The sequence below is a fragment of the Cucurbitaria berberidis genome, assembly GCF_010015615.1.
Source record: "Cucurbitaria berberidis CBS 394.84 unplaced genomic scaffold K460scaffold_1, whole genome shotgun sequence".
Lineage (NCBI taxonomy): Eukaryota > Fungi > Ascomycota > Dothideomycetes > Pleosporales > Cucurbitariaceae > Cucurbitaria > Cucurbitaria berberidis.
In genome coordinates, this window is record NW_024468935.1 from 4,398,022 (window position 1) to 4,416,878 (window position 18,857).

The window sequence follows — 18,857 nt, forward strand, 5'->3', positions numbered from 1 at the left end:
ACACCAACACCCGGTCCCGCGCGCACCGCAACTTAACGGGCATCCCTGCCACTTTAGCGTCACACGGCCCGACTCTCGCCCCGGCATGTCAACTTTTTCTGTCCACCATCTAATCAACCCATTGCTTGTGAACCGGAACTGTTCGAGTGAAGGCTCGCACAGAGAAAAGGCGGATAAAACACCATGGCTTCTAGTACGGCCGAACTGGCGACGCTGCGAGCGCTCACTTTCCGCATCTCCTCGACGCCGACTTCACAACTACCACAACACGTGCCTGCCATAGCGGCATCCTTGACCAACTGCAGGACTCTTCTCTCTTCGACCCAATCTTCCGGCGCCAAGGCATCCTCTTCCGAAGCATCAGTAGCTATCCACAAGTTCCGCACCTTGCTTTCGACGCTCCTCCAGGACCGCACCATTCAAGGACGATGGTCAGCTATAGTCCTGATCAAGGCGAGCGTCGAGGTGGGAGGATGGGAAACCCTGCAAAAGTGCCTCCCATGGGTCCGTGGGCTTTTGGGCTTTCTGACCAAGCCGGACCCGCCAGCCTCGAAAAAGCTATGCATCATCACCTTGACGCGCATTTTCCTCCTTACCAGGGAGTACCCTACCTTGATTCGCGAGATCACCACCCCCTCGCTACCAACCTTTGTTCAATCTAGCCTGCAGATAGCCAGTTCGAGGGTACCAGCTTCCGTCCTGCAAACCATTCTCGAGAGCTTCAGTCGACTTCTACCGCGTCACCCGACCATCTTCCGGTCCTACCTCAAACAGCTCATGCCCCTGCTGGAGCGTCTAGTTGCTCCTACACCCTCTAGCAAGCTTAGCCGAGAACAAGAACCTGAGGCCAAGTTTGGTATCACGTCCGAAGTCACGGCTGCGGCACGCCAGCTCTATGTCCAGATACCATGCTGTGCTCCCAAAGGAGCCTCAAGCGAGGACTGGGGAAAGGCTTTGAAGACTGCTATCAGCAACGCCCACCGCACAGCAGACAGAGTTTTTCGTGCCGTGCTAGAGGATTGGCAGTCAACTACGCGTGAGACATCGACCCTAAATGGCCATACACTGGATGATGAAGTGCAAGATCTCGAGATTGTCAACAAAGGATTACCACCTTGGTCGGGCATCTACGCGGGGAGCGAACGCCTCACGAGCCTCTTACTACTCGTGAAAGGGTATTTGGAAAGCCCTACTGCGAACTCCGTATATCTCAACATCGGTACAATCATGGACCTAATCACGAGGATGCTATCACTTACTGTCCCTGCATCATCGGGCAAAAGCTTTCAGAACACAGTGAGGCTGAACAGTCAAGTCAGCAAGGAAGAGCGGGAGCATCTCTGGATGCTATTACCAGATGTGCACGTAGCGGCTATTGAGGTGCTGTTGACTCTATCAAGCCGGTCTCTTGAAAGCACACTAGCGCTTGACTCGCTCATCATTGACCAGGTGGTCTGGGTCTTCGGCGCAGAGAAGGACAATGCACATGTTCGGACGGCCTGCTATCTGATCATCGCTACTGTACTCGAACGATCAGGCAGGACTCTCCCAAAATCGACTATCGACTCCCTAGTCCCCATTAGCCGTACTTGCTGCGAAGACCTACTTCCTTTCGAAGTGAGCGCAGGTCCAGCGAAACAGACCCCAGGGCAGGCCAAAGCGAGCGGAAACAGTCAACCGCAGACTACTGCAAACGCCGACACGTTCCTGAACTCGTTCCCAAAGGGCATTAACGACCCCACTGCCAACTTTGCGGGGCTCAAAGGCGCTGCGCACAACCTGCTCCCGGTCCTGCTCACCAACATCCGCGCTCAATATATTTCCGACTCACTACGCGCTCGCCTAGACCGCGCTGCTATCATCAGTCAGCACAAAGATGCTATGCTGGCCAGTGTCCTGAACCCGCCTCCCAGCAAAAAGTTCGGGAAGCCGGCTGCGAGCATTTTGCCGCTCATGGCAAGATCATTCCCATTAGACAAGGACGTAGAGGGTGTGCTGAGGCCCCGGATGCCAGTCATTCGTCTGGGCGGTCAAGATTTGGAGATGGAGGACGAGGCAGAAGAGGAAGCCAACGAGGAAGAGGACGAGAGTGAAGACATGGTAGCGGATACGGAGGTAGAGCAGGAGTATATGGAAAGAGAAGATGAATCCTTTGTCGGTCACGAACTGGACACTCTTTTGGAGTCGGCAGGACCGCCAAAGACTTTAGTGAAGGACTTTGCAATGCGAAATGCTACCACTCTAGACGGGGTTGGCTCAACGCCATCCTCGCAAAACCAGTCAGTGCCCGAACCTACGCAGTTTATAGACACGGGAAAGCGGTCGATTTACAACGAAGCTACACTTTCGCCATCCAAGCGAGTGAAAATAGACCAGGAGGAGCAGCGTACAGCGCAACCCGTACAACCCCTGCCCACACTTGCTGCAGCACCTAAATCATATTTTACAGCAACGGACACAGCATCTGTGGTCCCCGAGCTTCCACAGCCAGGTGCAGCGGAACTTGGCGATGCAGATAGTGATATGGATGACATCGTTCCTCTCGTGTTTGGGCAAGACACTGATGACGAATCAGAGTAATTTGGATTACCTCGATAGACTAACTATTATCAATTTTTATAACGAAAAGAGAAACTCTTCCCCTCTAGTTGCTAATTTGGTGAAAGGTGAATGCAACCACGGAAGGTGAGCGCACGGACGGTTATTATGCGTGGATTTTTGTGAATCAACTTGCTCATTCGTAATATCTCGTTACTCAGCCCAAGCCTTACCGCGGTTTACCTACTCGCATACTTAAGCACCCTTCTTCAGTGCGGCCAGGCGACACTTATAGCCTTTATAGAAGCCTTGCAATCTCTTTGCGACGCCGCGCGGAGCGTACAATAGGTCGATAAGATGCTCCCAAACAAACGAAAAGCCACCGAGGCCATCCTGGCTACACCCAACAAGAAGCCTCGCATACCCTCCTACAAGCCTTCTAAATCTAGCATCCCGACATCCATGCGTGACCAACCGACAACATACCCTTGGGACTCGTACCAAGATGCCATCGTCGTGAACTCCGTGGAGTTCAGCGACATGCAACAGCGAGTAGGTGCTGAACACTACAGCTACATGCTCAGCTGCCAGAAACATTACAAGCACATCTGCGTGGGCTTTGACGAGTACCGGTATAACGGCTTGAAAATCGAAGACTTGCCCGAACTCGATGACAACGACGACGACGAGGAACAGGATTTAGTGCAACAAGAAAACCTGGATCCAACCATCAATACCACGCGCCCGCCCGACCCTCCGCCATCACATTACGCCTACCCACACCCCATCTACCAAGCCACAACTTCCAACCCGGCAATCCCCCTCGCCATACTCCGCATCGCTCAGAAGAATCTCTCATCTATTTCCTTCGACTCCGCGATCGCCCACCTACCGAACCTCGCGCACGCAGACCCACTACCCAAACTAACATCCAACATCTCTCCCGAAGACATCAAGTACAAAAATAGAGATAACGCCATCAGATTGAATGTTGCTTTCCTTCCAGAATTTTACAATGATGGAAGACATGCGCTGGGGTATTATACGCTTTCTCAAGCCTCTAGCTCGAACTCCAGCCCTATGAATGCAAGGCGGAGAATGGTGGGTGCGTGTCTTTTTACGCCTTGTACGATTCGGGATCTAGAAGTGTATAATCTAGTGAAGTTCATGTATGGACGGAAACACCATGGAGTGGAGGGTATTAAGAGCGTGGGTGTGAGACAGGGGAGGTGGGTTGAGAAAGATGTGGTGGAGGACTGGGATGAGTGGAGTTTAATGGTCAAGGTTGTCGGGCGAGTTTGGCAGGTGAGGTTGTTGCTTTTAATGGGTGGGCAGGAGGATGGGAACACGGCGGTAGATGATTGGGTATAGTTGGGTGTTGAGATATCAGGAGTTTGAGGATGGAATGGTTTACTGATTTGACCAGGATTTCATTAGCTTTGGTTTTATCCTTGTATTTACATTGTAGATAAGATCTATAGAGAAGGGGAAAGGAGAGATTGAAGTTCGCCCAGAGTTTAGTCAGTCTTAGAGACTGGTTTACAATCTGAACCACTGGAACTCAACTAGTGTTAGTGAGCTATTAGTAGCTAATGGAAAATAAGGCATCAAGATGCTGCCTAGAACTTCAAAACCTCCCTGCAGACTGTCTTGTGCACAAAGCAAATTATAGCGCGTTGGCGCGTTATTTCCAGATAACACGATACGCCAGACGTACAACAACCAGGAGAACAACGCCGTAATGTAGGTCAGACCATCATTCGCTAGATTATATTATCAGTTACAACCGATGGTGAAATGAAGAGTTCTAGGAAGCTAAGAAGCAAGGAGCAACCAATGCGGGGTCTTTCACTGCTAGGGCGCTATTCTGGCCAGGAGGTGAATTGGGAGCCCGCAGTGTTATAGCCAGCTCCATCCAACGTTTTGTGCCTAAATATTCTCTTGAACCTTCCAGATCGACCTCAACTGTCGAATCAACGCATCCGGATATTGCACTGAACTCGCGCTTGACACTCGAAGTGTTGTAATTGTAGCGAAGACACGAAACCACGCCGAGCGGCTCCACGGCATCATGAGCCTCTTCTTTCTCTCAGAACCGTACATGCGAACACTAGATCATTACATACCAACACCAGCACCAAAGATGGAGATATCCGACAACAAATCGGAGCCGTTCAGACTGCTGGACCTACCAAAAGACATTCGCCTCATGATATACGAGCACTTACCGTACACCGAGAATCGACACAACGTCCCGCTACAGGATCGAAACCACCACATAACCCTCGTCAACTGGTCAGTTTCTGGAATACGGATCTTGGGCACGTGCCGTCTAATCAACGAGGAAGCATCTTACATCCTCAAGCCACGAATGAATCAAGTCCTGAGATGGCCACCGAGGATTTTCGTTGAGGCGAAGCATCTCGTTGGTTTGATAGCGCTGCGCGATGGCTTCAAGTACCCATATGACATCCTGGACAAGCTTTTCCAAGCCGCAGATATGGATATATACGTGGAAGTTATTCAACGTTACCGCCAAGGTCGATATAGTAATGAAGCACTGAGGACGAAGTTGGGCATGCGAAATATCGTCGACAAAGGCGATCGCGATACCATGAGGGCAGTGGCGTCGTTCATGCTCCGAGTAGCGAAATGGGTAAGCACCAAGCCTTTCAATCTGGGCCTGTCGCATCCACCCCTGCTTGTAGTTATCGGTAAGTAAAGCTGTAGAACGCACCTTTTCTCAGGTGTAGTCTCTTCTCCCGCTATTTGCGTATTGCTAACCACCTATAGAACTCCCTTCTACATTCCGATCCGGACCGATCACAACGACTACCTCCCGAACAAAGGCCCTGTACTACCGATTGGTCAATGGAATCCATCGTCGAAGCCGGGTTCAGACTGGGACAGCGAGGCTTAACTGGCTCGTGCGACGGTTTTCCTTTGATGCGGCACTAAAGGGCAAGTTCTGGAGCACGTTGTCTATCATGATCCTGCTGCAATATACAAAAGATGGAACCGGCAGTATGATTGAGGTGCCACGGGCCACAGAGGATGGCATCCGGGCAGCTACAATTATTGGAGTGCAGGACGCAGATTTGGTGGGCTGCGGGTTCCTTGGCTATGGGGGTGTGGCTTATGAACGGTAAGTAGAGACGCGAGGATGCCACCATATTGAGTCCAGACCATCTGGTAGTGCTGGGTAGCGGAGAAGCTTGACTGTATTCGAGCAGCATTGTAGATTCACGTCTGCAGTTGCACTGTACCTGAATCAAGTCCACAAAATGACGGTGCGCCGCTGGAATTCGTTACAAATCGATGTGCATATCTAGCATCTACATGTGTTAAGTTGAAGGATTATAGGTCGTCTGACAGACCATCGTACCTCTTAGCCCGCGCAGCATTTGCAGTGCCCAGAAATATAATCCAAAATGTGTTAGCGCGTTTTGGTAGTTTGCGTATGTGATAGGGTGCTCTGTGCACCATTCTGGCAATGCCAAGGCAAATGTCTCTGTGGCTTCGTTGTCGGTCCGCGCGCTCTTCGCAAGACCTATGGGGCGCGCAATATGGAGCTGTACCTTCAGCTGGCATGGTGCGTGGTGGTGTAGGACCGATGGACGCTGGTGTACCGGTAGACCTCGGGAACGACTCTTTAGGCGCGCAAGCTAGTCCTAGAAAGGAAGGCTCCGTGAACCCCGCCATCCACGTGCAATGATTGGCAGGGGGTAAATCCGGGGACGACGTCCAATTTCATTCTGCAAAACTTCACATGCCGTCCTCGCAACTTTTGCAGGACGCTAACACATATCTAAAATGAGGCTCAGATGACGAGGGGAAGTATTATTCGTTCGACGTCGGACCGCTCCCACCTTCTAGTCATTTCCGCTTCCGTGGTAGCATGACGCTTCCATCGTGCCCGTTGCTAGTTCATTTACTTCTGGCAGTGTTTATGGGATTCGAGTAGGTTGGAACTATGGTCGCACCGAGGATCCACCAACCTGTCATGAGGATGATGGACTATATATTGTACGACGATTCCTAATTCTTCAATATTAATTAAACGCGCCATTCTCAGACTCCCAAGACTACGATGCTTCTAACATCGCTTCTTCGCGCCCTTCCGGCAACCCTGCTCCTCTTTGGTACCAATGCCATACCCGTCGACGACCACGAAAAGCGGCAGTCATCCATCGACGCCTACATCAAGAGCCAAGCCGATGTATCCATCAAAGGGGTGCTTGCTAATATTGGGGCCGATGGATCGAAAGCGCAAGGTGTACCAGCAGGTATCGTCATTGCTAGCCCATCGCGTTCAAATCCTGACTGTATGTTGTCAAGATTTCGTCCAGATACGCAATTTCTAACAAGCTGCAGACTATTACACATGGACTCGGGATGCTGCGCTAACTTATAAAGCGCTTGTCGAACGCTTCATATCAGGTGACACGTCACTTCGACAGAAGCTGGACGACTATGTCTCCGCTCAAGCATATCTGCAAGGCGTGTCGAACCCATCTGGCAGCCCTGATTCAGGAGGTTTGGGTGAGCCGAAGTTTAACGTTGATCGAACGGCATTCACTGGCGCATGGGGACGTCCGCAGCGAGATGGCCCACCTCTTCGTGCAACTGCCTTAATCATCTATGCCAACTGGCTAATCGCGAACGGTGGCCAGACCCAGGCAGCGAACACAGTGTGGCCCGTTATCGCGAAGGATCTTGCATATACTGTACGCTATTGGAACCAGACTGGCTTTGATCTTTGGGAAGAAGTCAATGGCTCCTCTTTCTTCACACTTTCCGCGTCGCACCGGGCTCTCGTTGAAGGCGCAGCCCTAGCAACCAAGCTCAGCAAAACTTGTGACGGATGTGCTGCCGCTGCACCCCAAGTCCTGTGCTTCATCCAAAGCTTCTGGACCGGTAGCTATATCGATTCAAACATCAACGTCAACGACGGCCGCACTGGAAAGGATGTCAACTCAATCATATCTTCCATACACACTTTTGATCCTGCCGCGAAGTGTACAGATGCCACATTCCAACCCTGCTCGTCTAGAGCTCTTTCGAATCACAAAGCAGTCACCGACTCTTTCCGCTCTGTATATGGCATCAATCGTGGCATCGCTCAGGGACGAGCAGTCGCCATTGGGAGATACTCCGAGGATGTTTATTTCAATGGCAATCCGTGGTATCTGGCCACACTAGCCGCAGCAGAACAGCTATATTCGGCAGCTTACCAGTGGGATCGTCAAGGCTCTATCGTAGTCGATGCTGTCTCACTACCATTCTTCCGCGATCTCTTGCCCTCCATCGCGACCGGAACGTATGCCAAAGGCTCCTCAATCTACACCTCAATACTGTCTAGTGTTCGTACTTATGCAGACGGCTACGTCGCTGTGGTGCAAAAGTACACACCCTCGAACGGAGGCCTTGCAGAGCAATTTGACAAGAACAACGGTTCACCACTTTCTGCAGTCGATCTGACTTGGTCCTATGCCGCCTTCCTTACGGCAGCCGAACGTCGTGCTGGCGTCGTGAGCCCTACCTGGGGTGAGCCATCCAACAATGTGCCACCAACTTCTTGCTCCGGCACTCCAGCCTGCAATGCACGCATCACCTTCAATGTCCGCGCGAGCACCAGCTTTGGCGAGAATGTCTTCGTTGTCGGCCAGTTGGCGCAACTCGGCAACTGGAACCCAACTGGCGCAAAGCCTTTGAGTGCGAGCAAGTACACGAGCAGTGACCCGCTTTGGTTCGCGGCGATTGATCTACCAGCGTCCACAGCATTCGAGTATAAGTATATTAGGAAGTCGTCGAGCGGACAGGTGACTTGGGAAAGTGACCCAAATAGGAGGTACACATCCTCAGCAGGTTGCGGAAGCAGTGCTAATGTGAATGATACTTGGAAGTAGATATATGGGTCACAAAATGTTTATACTCTGGTCGCTGAGACTACATGCTTACTTCAGAGATGACTTGGCTGGGCTAAAATAGACATAGTGGAACAAGTCATCACTAAACACTTTCTACTGCGCACCTCTCTATTTCTGCACATTTTGGTCGAACACGCAGCCCTACTGGTTACTAATCTTAGAGACGTTCACAGATCGCTGATAGACAATGTGGGTCGTGAGACTCGAAGAATAGCATGCAATGCGGAGCCGGTAGGTTAGCCTGCTGTTGTCTTGCAGCAGTGGCAACAGCGACTACATATGGAGACCCCTTCTGTGTCGTCACGGATCTCAAGCGCGTAATCGAACTCGACAATAAGTGAGACTTGAGTCAGACCCATTGATCATTCTACGTTGAGAGTGGCACATGGCTATGGACGGGTATATTTAAATAAAGTTGACGATCTTAGATTGACCAAGATCTGTTATCTATGGTGGAAACCCTAGCATATGGGTTATAGGTGGGATCTTGATCAAGGAATTGTTGATCTCCCCGCATACCTTGTATTTTCAAAAGTAAATTCTAATGATATGAAGCTCGGGGTATCTGTTATTTGTCTCTTCGCTAGGAGTGTGAAGATGATCTAGATTAGTATGCACTTAAGTGTGAGCGTCCTTCACATTGCTTCTACACACACAGTCGCCCACTAAAACTGATCTCAATTCTGATGGCTTCGGTTGCAGACTATGGGTGTATACTATGTGAGTTCTTGAAAAATTCATACCTGAACTCCACAACCCATCAAATATCAACTATTATCCAAAATGTCTGGATTGCCCATATTTGCCTGTCCCGCGTAAACTAGGGAATACTCCAGTGAACCTCGTCATATCCACCATTCCCACTAGTTCTTCACATCCAGTCCTTCTCCCACGTCTTCTTGTCGATGACTCCACCATAGTCCTCACTGCTCATATCTTCTTCTACCTGTGTCCCTCCTGACTCTCGATGGGCCTCGTACACAGTGATCGCTTGACCTAAAGCATCCAGACCCCGAGAATACACCCAACCATCAAGAATACTCAAAAACTCCTGAATGTTTGAGCTGGAAACTGCTTTGCCATGAAGAGCAACCTGCACACCTTGGGGTTCCCAGGGCATGAATACGTGGTCGATATACTGCGCTGTCAGATTGGCGAAGCACGCAAGGGTCTTGAAGTCTTGCTTCCGAAAGCTGGGCACCTTATCTCCTGAGAACTGCTGCGAATCGTGGGAGTTCCATATGTATTGAACTCCTCTAGCTGAGATGCCGCCGACGGTACGTGCACGCTGGCTAATTTTCAGGATCCGGATCATGAGCTCGGGTAACCTATTGAGCGCCGATTTAGAATCAACTTCCGCGATAATGCGTGGCACAGCATGTGTCAATGTCAGATTTCTTAGGAAGTCGCTGGCTTCTCCGTAGATAGATCGGCAGACTGCGTGAATTGGTGGGCTTCGATCCGGTATAAGGAGGATAGCGGAACAATAGAGTCGATCCTTGTAGCGCATTTGAACTTCATAGTGACGAGGAGTGACAAGGTGCTCGTAAACCATGAGTCGCAATTCTTTTGGTAGGTCGAGGAAGCGGAAAGGGTTCTGGTCGGATGAAGTGGTGGCGACTTCCATGGCGAGGAGAATTGATCCGTCGTAGAGAGAACTGTAGTGGAGCAGTGGTTGAGATTAGGAGAGCTTAGAGGTGGTAGATACCTAATGCAGCCCAGTAAGACGTAAATATATCTACCCTGGGAGCTGGAAATGACATGATGGTCCGGCTCTACATGATGCGTTGCTGGGGCTACATAAAAGGACCCGAGGAACAAGTAAACAAGTGAAAAGGTAAGGTCGAGACACACCAAGAAATCAGTTATCTCTATAGCAACAAAGACTTGGTCGAAGCATTCTTGATAGGTGAATTTTCCTGTTTCATGTGGATGTTCAAGGCTAATGCGAAGATAACGTTCTCACTCACGCTCGGCTCAAGTACGTTTCCAAGACTCTCCTATCCCGATAGCACTCGGTGCCGGTTCCAGGGCTCAAAGCCTCTTTCACATCCATTTCTCCGCCCACGTCCTCTCCTCCATCCCCCTTAGTACCGTACCCAACTACTCAAGAACTTCAAAGCCTCATTTGGAGACTCGAAGCTATACGCAAACGCCTTGATCCTCGAGTCCCTACATAACTTGGTGAGATGTTTCAGAAATTCTTTTTGAAGCTTTCGTGTTCGCCTACTACTGTAAAGTGTATAGCCCTAGATTTTGCCCCCGGGCCAGTTGCTAACGTGTCAGGGAACTTGGTGACTCCATGTTCTTGGCTAACGACCGAGTCGAGGTTATGGCGAACCTCATTCCACCAACTTGCATATTCCCACCTGTCGTTGGTCTTACGCAGTCGCAGCCCAGCTGCAGTGGTAAAAGCTGCTAAACGCTCATAATTGCACGCCAGAGCTTGCTGAAGTATCTCCCAACGGCCGTCGGGGGAGAACTTTTGGATCTGTCTGATATCTGGCGTTTCTGGCGAATTCATCGTTCCCCTAGTGTGGCGAAATACCACGTCGAGGAGTCCCCCCAAACGCGCAAGAGGTTTGAGAGGGCCAGCGCGGACAATTATACGAGGTGTTGCATGTGGTGCCGTCGTCCGTGTCATCTTGGCTTTCAAGAGCGGGGCAACCTATGCGCATATGAATTTGCAAATCAAGTGGACTGGGGTGATGTTAGAGATGATAAGGGTGATTTCAGCACTGTTATCATCGATTGATAGTGGGATCTTGTGATGGGTTCGATCGAGCAGATAATCGTAGACCATGAAACGCAGCTCTTTCGGCAAGTCCAGAAAGCGGAAGTACTTTAGATGATGGTCGGAGACTTGGCTAGTGGCGTTAGCCATAATGTCAAGTCGGGGAAGGTGGATAGGGGTGTTGTTGCTACTCGGAAGCTAGGGTGACAAAAGATCGAGAGAAGTGACATCGATTCCTAGTAGGACGGAGACTCCTATAATTATCAAAGCTCTAGGCAACAACCACGTGCCCTTCAAGTTTTGGTTAGGTGCTATTAAGCACTAATAATTTACAATTTGACTCTGCCTCCACGACTGAGCTTTGGGTGCTTTAATCTATTTTTTTCGCTCCCCTCGCCGTCCCCTTCTCGACGAAACAATGCCCAGAAACACTATGGCGAGACACGCTTACGTAATGCGTACCCCTCCCAGTAACATTGTGCAGGAGAATTCAAAACTCGCAACTAATGAGCTTGTTTATTATCATGTCAGATTGTGCGCTCAACAAAGCTACGTTATTGAACATATCATGACATGTCAATATAGGTGGGTTAGCTGCTCGGATAAGCCTTGCGTCACTCATTCGATTCCAGATATCGGAAAGGAAAAGAGGGATAGTTGGTATATACGCGCGAGTAGAATAGAGAGAAAACTTGTCAGAAGACAAGGGTCGGTCTGAACTACACAATACCAATGCCCTCGCCTGAGGTCTCCAAAACTCCCCCAAAAAACAAAGCAACATATCCAGTTCGCAGATGCATCAAGGGCATCTAATTATCAAACGTAGGGATATCTTTCTTTTCCCGTCCTGATCATCAGTCTCGTCATTGACACCCTCCATAAGTCGTGAGTTTTTATTCATACTGCGCTCCCAAGCCACAACAGCCGCACGACATGAAGGGTTCGCCACCTGCACAGCAGGCAGCACTCCCTTGGATTTCCTCGCAACCGATGTTTGAGGTATCCTGTCTTGACCTGGTCATGCGGCTGTCAGAGAGGTGCTGACCGCGGCTGCTTTACGAAGCATGGGGCTTGCCAGCTGAATCGGCCTTGGCGCGAAGGTTGGCAGCAGTGGAGCCGGACTCGGAGAAGTAGCGCGAGAAGACGGGCTGGAGGAAGGAGCGGAAGATGATTTGGGCACCGCTGCAGAATGTGAGCTCATGGAGGTGAGTGTGCAATGAGTGCGAAACTTACGCAGTCTGGGGAAGGGCCATCCAAAGGATAAGGACAAACTTGAAGGTGTAGTAGAAGGCTGCCAAAGTCAGTGATGCTCTTGAATGCACTGCTACAAATACTTACGGAACCAGTAGACGGCGCTAACTGCACTCTCAAAAACGGTCAAAAAGGCGTACACGACCCAGTACTATTATCGCATTAGTTTCACCACGCGACTTGAAACGGCAGATCCGAAGAGTTGGGAACACGCAGGAGGAGTGGAACATGCATACCGTCAACCACTAGAGGTATGTTAGTATGAGCCAGAAAATACGACTTTGCGGCTGCCGCAGATGATTAAGGACGTACCTGAGTGTCATCGACCTTGCTGGCACTGAAGAGAGCATTCAGCGAGTAGTAGCCGGGGATAACAAAACCGGCAATGTTGACAAGGAACTCGCCGGCAATGTTGAAGAAGATCAAGAAGAAGTACAGGCCGGCAAGACCGAGGATGGCGTAGACCTTGGGAACGGAGGTCTGCTTCTCAAAGTTGTTGAGGGCGGGGTACTTGGACAGCTGGAGAACACGACATCGTCAGTACACAGCACTCGACGTAGGGGGTCGTGGGAGTTACGGAAGCTTGAGGAAGCTTTCTTGGGTGTGGTAGAACGATAATTTGACACCTGTGCATTAGAAGCGAGGGCGCTTACCTCTTTGTCAAGCTGCGAGAGATGTGCCTGGGCTCTATCCTGGACAGACATGGTGTAGACTGGGTGTAGGGGGTGAAGCGGATTGCGTAGAGGGTGGTAGTGGATATTGGGATGATGGCGGTCGTGGAACAGAATGTGCGGCAGATGTGTCCTGTAGGTGGAAGAGGATATGTGTGGGGAGCGATTGTGGGATGAAGGAAGCGGCCGGGCGCGTCATCGCTAAATACGTCAGCGCCTTTCACGAGCCAGCCAGCCAGCAGCTACACCGCTCCAAGACATCGCGCGTGCGTGCATTCACGGCTGCAGTCAGAGGTGCGTGCGTTTTGTCTCAGTATTTTTATTTACCCGCGACTCGGTACTTCCTGTTGCGTGAATGAAAGGTCAAACTAAGTCTCGACCTGCTTGAGATGAGGAAGGTCATGTGACCGTGGTGGCCCATGCGTGCCGGTTGGCATCCGTTGCTGCAGGTGCGACCGAACGTAAACACTCCAGCCTCTCCCCACAACAGACGACAACAACGGCCGCCGTCCTCCGCCCACGACGCTTTTTCGACTTGGATATCTTTCTCCTGGTATTGATTTGAGGTGTTTGATTTTCTCCGCGAGGTCTAAGTGTGCCGGCGCCGTTCCAGTCCTAAACAAACAAAATCAACAGTAGCGGAAGACGGCTGTGACTCGAGACAAGCTCCCAAATCTTCCAGGCGGAGACGCGTTGCAGTCGCATACATTCTAAGATCCATTTAACCGTCTCTGAAGCACATCGCGCCCAGTTTACTGCCGTTCCAGCGCCGTTGCTATCGCTTTGTTTTGGTGTAAACAGAGGGAAAATCTGCCGCACCGGCACTACACAATGGCAACCGACATTCGCCGCTCGAGGTCCAACACCTCAATGTCTACTAGGAGCAATAGACCGCTTTCACGCGCTTCGACCACAAGTCTTCACTCGTTCGAACAATTCCAGCAGCAGCCGCGACCGACGCAATTCCCCCAACCGCCACAGTACAATGCGCCTTTCACTAGCGAAGCCCTCCAGCCGGCACTAATTCAGGCCGCACAGCAAGTTAGCGCACAAGACCAACTCATAAACATGTCACTCGAGAGCGTACAGCAGTATCTTGGGTACCCAGGAGACTCAACCCCAACCCCAACTCAACCGAACGGATTGGCAGCGCAACCAATCGACTCGCACGCATACCACAATTCACTGTCGCAACACCCGCAGCAACACTTCATGGCTCCGCCAATGGACGCAGAGGAGAAAAAGAAGAAGAACTCGGCGTCGGGGGCTGCTACCAATGACAAGGAGCTTCGTCAACTGTTGAACCAGAATGAGGGTCGGAACCTGAAAGACGTGGCAGCGGAAGTCATCCAGAACGACCGGACATCCAAGGCTGAAAAGTCGAAACAGCTCTTTGCCATGTTATGGTGGGTTGTGACAATCGCGTCAGAAAAATTGCTCGTTAACAAATTCCCAGGTTGAAATCTGTTTGTCGCCTTGCAAAAACCTCTGTCCCGCGCAACAGAGTCTACTCGAAATACGCAGAACGCTGCGGCACTGACCGCGTTATACCCCTTAACCCCGCCTCATTTGGCAAGCTCGTCCGAGTCATCTTCCCGGGTATTCAGACTAGACGCCTCGGTGTTCGCGGAGAGTCAAAGTATCACTATGTCGATCTGGAACTTATCAACGACAGTGGCGACAGCGAAGATATGCGTCGACCCAGCAATGGCGCCATAGCACACCATACAATGAAACGACAGCAATCCACGGGCCCTAAGCTTGACTTCAAGTACGCACCGAGACAACCACTTGCTTCGCGAAACGTGCTAACCTTACCTAGCGCTATCCCACGACTGCCTGCAGATAGCGCACAGTTTCCGCCCCGAGAGACTGCAGTACAACCACCTAGCAGTAATTACACCCCAGCCTCGTCGAAAGGTCTTCTATTCACCGACATATATGCGCCTCAGTACCGGTCATCCAACACTCGAACGAAGACATCGTACGAGAATGAGCTGAAGTTTCCCACACCAGATATCCTCGAAGCTCCAGATGCTCTGGAGATAGAACTACCGGACATCACGCCCTACCTGCCAGCACGTACTGATCCCGACTCGGCCCAGAATTTAGTAGCAATGTATCGTTCACATGTGACCTCTCTGGTAGACGCAGTGCGATATTGTAAAGAAAAGCAATTCTTCCGGCTCTTTGGCACATTCCACGGTACTTTGACCGTGCCCGTACAGAAGCTCTTCGCAGCGCCTGAGCTAGCCCCTTGGATCAAGGAGTGTGACTGGATGATGTATCAGAAGATGGTCCGCAACGTCTCGCAACTCACCCTACAAGTCGCCCCACCCGCTGTGCTTCGATTTCTCGATAACGTTGCGAAGACATTACATGCGCACATCAATGCAAAGTTCTTACCATTGCCGGTACACGTTCTTGAGGCCAAATTAGAACCCGCGACGATATTCTCGCATCTTCTACGCCAGATGTTGCGGGTCAACTCGACTGCGCATGCGGCTGCTGTGATGCTCACAGCTGAGAGCCATCGCACGCAGATGTTCGCCGACTGGCTGCAGCATGTCAACATGAAGCGAATCATTGCCAATGAGGTGCCAGGCTCATGTGCACACGAGGAGGTTTACCATATCCTCACCACGGAGATTCGATCCATGCTGGGTCCCTTGCCGCAAGAAATACAATTGCCATCAGGACAAATCTACCGTGCTGCACATCCCGATCCTCCTGCTGACCCCTCAGAATCAGTCATTGACCGCATCGCCGCTTTCCTTATGAGAGTGCCCTCTCGGTTTCCAACTGCTCCCGCTCGCACGATCTTGCATTGCATCAGTGGCCTCGGATCGGCGGCCCTACGGGAGATCACCGTTGAGAACGGCATTAGTTTCCAAGGCTGGTGGCTCACAAAGGTGTTTGTAGACGAAATGGCACAGTGGTTGGCGTCGCTAGGTGGCTTTCTAGGCCACGCTCCCCCCAATTGGAATTCACCCACTTACTCTCCGGTCATGGATGACTCGATGAATGCCGGCATGATCAACGGGGGCAGCGGCAGCAACAACGAGAGCCGATATAGCAGCATCGATGCTGACTTCGGGCCGGACCAGTCTTTCATGTCCAACACCAGTAACGTTGCGATGCAAGACCCCAACACTAACCAGGAAGGTGAGTCTCCCGATACCTTCGTTTCAACAATGGTAGTTGACTAACGCAAGATGATCAGTCAATCCTGGAAGATTTGCTCAACAACCACAATACGATATGAGCTTCAGTTTCGAGTACGATATGACCCCCTCCCAACAAGAGCAGAGTCACGATGATAGCGGTATTGGCCTCCTGGAAGACGGCATCGACGCTAAGTTCGCATCCAAGATGCAACAGTCGCTCAAGTCGCACCTCTCACAAGCTCCGCTTCCACAGGGTGTCAGCTAGGCTGTGGTACACCTATTTTCCAGGCCGCCTACCCCATATACCTCCATCGCTCCATATTTGGACCGTACCTCTCCCGCCAGTGCTCTTTGATTTTACGCGTTACGACGTCTCCGAAGTTACGACTCATCCAAAAGCGGCTGGTCCTAGGGAATGTCTTGTTAATACCTTATAATTTTGTACATTCGATGTCATCACTTGCAGGACGGCTATCTTGCGTTGTTCTGCTAGTCTTGATGTCCTGGCTAGAATTTTGTCTACTGGTATGGATGCTATTTACTTGTCAGTGTTTTAGATGTTGTATTCTTGCAGTAGTATGGAACCGGATCCTCGAACACTGGCATACTTTGGATAGAAGATGACGCAACTTGCTCTGCGGAGAAGAATTGCAATCTTACAATCTTCATGCTTGTCTAATTGACGCTTGTTCGCACTCCCACTTTTCTAGAAATTATGCCGAGCAATTGATATCCAGGACATTTTTCGACTACCGATCTTCTGCTCACCGATCAGTCCGCGCTAGCAACTCAATCTGAACACCTAAGTACATAGCCTTGAACCGCTCCAGGTCTGATATCACCAGAAATACTAAGACCTCAGGTCTGCTGACCGCTCTATAGTTTTGATTCTTGTACGGGATAACCCTAAAAATTCCAAGAAATGCTATCCTCGCGCGGTCAGGCCAATGCTGAACAGCTGGATATACCATGGCGCTTTTCGACGAGCACGACCTTGAAGTTAAATAGCCCCAAATGGTCTGATTGCGCTCTCAACGTCAGACAACGCGCTTGTGCGGGACGAAATCAAGGAGTTTGTGTAGAGCGTAAGCTTATCGTTCTTAGTGACGAGCATCTGCGCTTCGCATGCAAAATGCGACCGCCTTCCTTTAAGGGTAGATTACTGCTATCGATAAAGCTGTCTCTTTTGAATTATAGTTAGCTAATTGTCGTCAGATCAAAATGTCCGGGGATGTATTTCAATACGCATATCTCACGGACGGCGGACCACTAACTGCCACCTTCACCACGCACATCAACGAGTACTTCCACCCTCATGAACCACTGCGACGGGAAGATATCAAAGTTGCGGCTGGGGCAACAGCGCTGCATGATGTCCTTGCTTCCGCAATTCCTGTGGCTGGCATTGTTGATTGGGATGGGGGAATGTATGAGGTGTGAGGGTACTTTCCAGGGTGTTGTGAGTAGAGAAGACATAGGATTTAATCATAATGTCTGTTGCTTCGATTTATTCTGTTGGTATTGGAGGGATCTTAGCAATGGTCTAGTAGTTGCCATGCTTCTACAGCGAGTTCTCGACTTGGTTGGTCTCTCGCTGCGCTATGTTGGCAGTCACCCAGATAACAACCAAAGAGATATATATGTAAGCTATGCAATGTCGTGAACTATGCACTACCTTGTACAGGGATATGTTGGGTCAGAAATATAAAGAGGTCTTTTCGCCTGTGTGACGATTTCGTAGAGTACCTGAAATGGATACTTTCATCGCTTCTGTTCAGTCATGCTCTAGATTATGCCATTGAATCGAGATACATGAGTCGAGCAACCTAGACCTTATCGAACATATTAGAGGCGTCAGCCATCGCCTACCCCTGACCTTTGTGTGTGGTCCGCTCCCCACCATCACAGCTTGTCCGTTCGTGTGATCAACGCCACAATCTATGGGTCTGCTACCAAAGGAGAGCAACCCACGGGTCGCAAAACATCCGAGCTTTTAAGCTCGTATTTACAGGAGAGCAGCCATTGCGACACGCGTATATGGCTAATCCACAAAAACAAATAATCGCGATAAAATCTCAAGTTCTACCTCTAACAGTTTTACACGATGAGAATGAGAGAGAAGAGGAAAGAGTCGTTACTATGAGCTAGCTGTCCGAGATGCAACGGAAACGTATAGTGTTGTGAGATTGCCAAGCCAGAATATAGCTCGATTCATGAAACCCAGATGGTCCAAACTCAGCCTCGCTAGAAAACGATCATCCGCATTTCGATTTTCTTCAATCTTCAAACTTGTACTATCATTTTTCCCCACAAAAAGAGACATGCTCTTTCTCCTCTTTGGTATCTTTAGTTTTCGGTATTTGCCTGCAGAGAAAGGTCAGCTTCGTGTCAGAGAGTGTTGCACCATCCGGCTGTACCATTGTCCACGTCTTTCTGAACCTCTCGTCTAGCCCGCACATCGACCTGACCGTTTTCCGGATCAAACACAACAACTCGATCCCAGCTTCCTGTCCTGGGGATGCCTTTCGAAGGGACCTCTTCAGAATCGACCATCCTAGCCTCTCGA

At 50.4% G+C, this 18,857-nt stretch overlaps 9 protein-coding genes across 9 annotated transcripts; 5 read left to right on the plus strand and 4 right to left on the minus strand.

Moving 5' to 3' along the window:
• The first annotated feature begins 134 nt into the window (after nucleotides 1-134).
• On the plus strand, nucleotides 135-2,595 carry K460DRAFT_362012 (uncharacterized protein). Its single transcript, XM_040932561.1, has one exon. It carries the CDS (start codon nucleotides 184-186, stop codon nucleotides 2,578-2,580), a length of 2,397 nt encoding a protein of 798 aa, XP_040793808.1. The 5' UTR covers nucleotides 135-183; the 3' UTR covers nucleotides 2,581-2,595.
• A 155-nt stretch (nucleotides 2,596-2,750) lies between these two features.
• K460DRAFT_362013 (uncharacterized protein) lies at nucleotides 2,751-4,146 on the plus strand. The gene has a single exon (XM_040932562.1). It carries the CDS (start codon nucleotides 2,896-2,898, stop codon nucleotides 3,907-3,909), a length of 1,014 nt encoding a protein of 337 aa, XP_040793809.1. The 5' UTR covers nucleotides 2,751-2,895; the 3' UTR covers nucleotides 3,910-4,146.
• Nucleotides 4,147-4,681: 535 nt separating this feature from the next.
• K460DRAFT_329076 (uncharacterized protein) lies at nucleotides 4,682-5,776 on the plus strand (the record flags this gene model as incomplete). Its single annotated transcript, XM_040930729.1, has 2 exons — nucleotides 4,682-5,252; nucleotides 5,332-5,776. The coding sequence occupies 2 exons, from the start codon at nucleotides 4,682-4,684 to the stop codon at nucleotides 5,685-5,687; spliced, it is 927 nt and encodes a 308-aa protein (XP_040793810.1). The 3' UTR covers nucleotides 5,688-5,776.
• Nucleotides 5,777-6,320: 544 nt separating this feature from the next.
• K460DRAFT_412842 (carbohydrate-binding module family 20 protein) lies at nucleotides 6,321-8,545 on the plus strand. Its single transcript, XM_040937564.1, has 2 exons — nucleotides 6,321-6,863; nucleotides 6,913-8,545. Exons 1-2 carry the CDS (start codon nucleotides 6,629-6,631, stop codon nucleotides 8,445-8,447), a joined length of 1,770 nt encoding a protein of 589 aa, XP_040793811.1. The 5' UTR covers nucleotides 6,321-6,628; the 3' UTR covers nucleotides 8,448-8,545.
• Nucleotides 8,546-9,339: 794 nt separating this feature from the next.
• On the minus strand, nucleotides 9,340-10,095 carry K460DRAFT_401273 (uncharacterized protein; the record flags this gene model as incomplete). The annotated part of the gene is made up of 1 exon (XM_040936406.1): nucleotides 9,340-10,095. The coding sequence occupies one exon, from the start codon at nucleotides 10,093-10,095 to the stop codon at nucleotides 9,340-9,342; it is 756 nt and encodes a 251-aa protein (XP_040793812.1).
• A 303-nt stretch (nucleotides 10,096-10,398) lies between these two features.
• On the minus strand, nucleotides 10,399-11,428 carry K460DRAFT_362016 (uncharacterized protein). Its single transcript, XM_040932563.1, has one exon. The coding sequence runs from the start codon at nucleotides 11,110-11,112 to the stop codon at nucleotides 10,663-10,665; it is 450 nt and encodes a 149-aa protein (XP_040793813.1). The 5' UTR covers nucleotides 11,113-11,428; the 3' UTR covers nucleotides 10,399-10,662.
• Nucleotides 11,429-12,120: 692 nt separating this feature from the next.
• On the minus strand, nucleotides 12,121-13,328 carry K460DRAFT_30347 (uncharacterized protein). The gene is made up of 6 exons (XM_040929945.1): nucleotides 13,107-13,328; nucleotides 12,766-12,972; nucleotides 12,690-12,698; nucleotides 12,541-12,604; nucleotides 12,436-12,493; nucleotides 12,121-12,384 (listed from the first exon to the last, which is right to left on the minus strand). Exons 1-6 carry the CDS (start codon nucleotides 13,155-13,157, stop codon nucleotides 12,258-12,260), a joined length of 516 nt encoding a protein of 171 aa, XP_040793814.1. The 5' UTR covers nucleotides 13,158-13,328; the 3' UTR covers nucleotides 12,121-12,257.
• A 627-nt stretch (nucleotides 13,329-13,955) lies between these two features.
• Nucleotides 13,956-16,556, plus strand: K460DRAFT_373301 (uncharacterized protein; the record flags this gene model as incomplete). Its single annotated transcript, XM_040934570.1, has 4 exons — nucleotides 13,956-14,530; nucleotides 14,581-14,895; nucleotides 14,947-16,289; nucleotides 16,348-16,556. 4 exons carry the CDS (start codon nucleotides 13,956-13,958, stop codon nucleotides 16,554-16,556), a joined length of 2,442 nt encoding a protein of 813 aa, XP_040793815.1.
• A 1,872-nt stretch (nucleotides 16,557-18,428) lies between these two features.
• Nucleotides 18,429-18,844, minus strand: K460DRAFT_273478 (uncharacterized protein; the record flags this gene model as incomplete). Its single annotated transcript, XM_040927882.1, has 2 exons — nucleotides 18,429-18,655; nucleotides 18,709-18,844. The coding sequence occupies 2 exons, from the start codon at nucleotides 18,842-18,844 to the stop codon at nucleotides 18,429-18,431; spliced, it is 363 nt and encodes a 120-aa protein (XP_040793816.1).
• Between the last annotated feature and the right edge of the window lie 13 nt (nucleotides 18,845-18,857).

Excerpts from the sequence above, each read along its gene's own strand:
- K460DRAFT_362013 (XM_040932562.1), top strand. The coding sequence starts at position 2,896 with ATGCTCCCAAACAAACGAAAAGCCACCGAGGCCATCCTGGCTACACCC.
- K460DRAFT_30347 (XM_040929945.1), bottom strand. The coding sequence starts at position 13,157 with ATGTCTGTCCAGGATAGAGCCCAGGCACATCTCTCGCAGCTTGACAAA. Across the intron at positions 12,973-13,106 it reads TCTCGCAGCTTGACAAAGAG|CTGTCCAAGTACCCCGCCCT; the intron begins GTAAGCGCCCTC and ends CGTGTTCTCCAG. Across the intron at positions 12,494-12,540 it reads TAGCGCCGTCTACTGGTTCC|CCTTCTACTACACCTTCAAG; the intron begins GTAAGTATTTGT and ends TGACTTTGGCAG.
- K460DRAFT_362012 (XM_040932561.1), top strand. The coding sequence starts at position 184 with ATGGCTTCTAGTACGGCCGAACTGGCGACGCTGCGAGCGCTCACTTTC.
- K460DRAFT_362016 (XM_040932563.1), bottom strand. The coding sequence starts at position 11,112 with ATGACACGGACGACGGCACCACATGCAACACCTCGTATAATTGTCCGC.
- K460DRAFT_412842 (XM_040937564.1), top strand. The coding sequence starts at position 6,629 with ATGCTTCTAACATCGCTTCTTCGCGCCCTTCCGGCAACCCTGCTCCTC. Across the intron at positions 6,864-6,912 it reads ATCGCGTTCAAATCCTGACT|ACTATTACACATGGACTCGG; the intron begins GTATGTTGTCAA and ends AACAAGCTGCAG.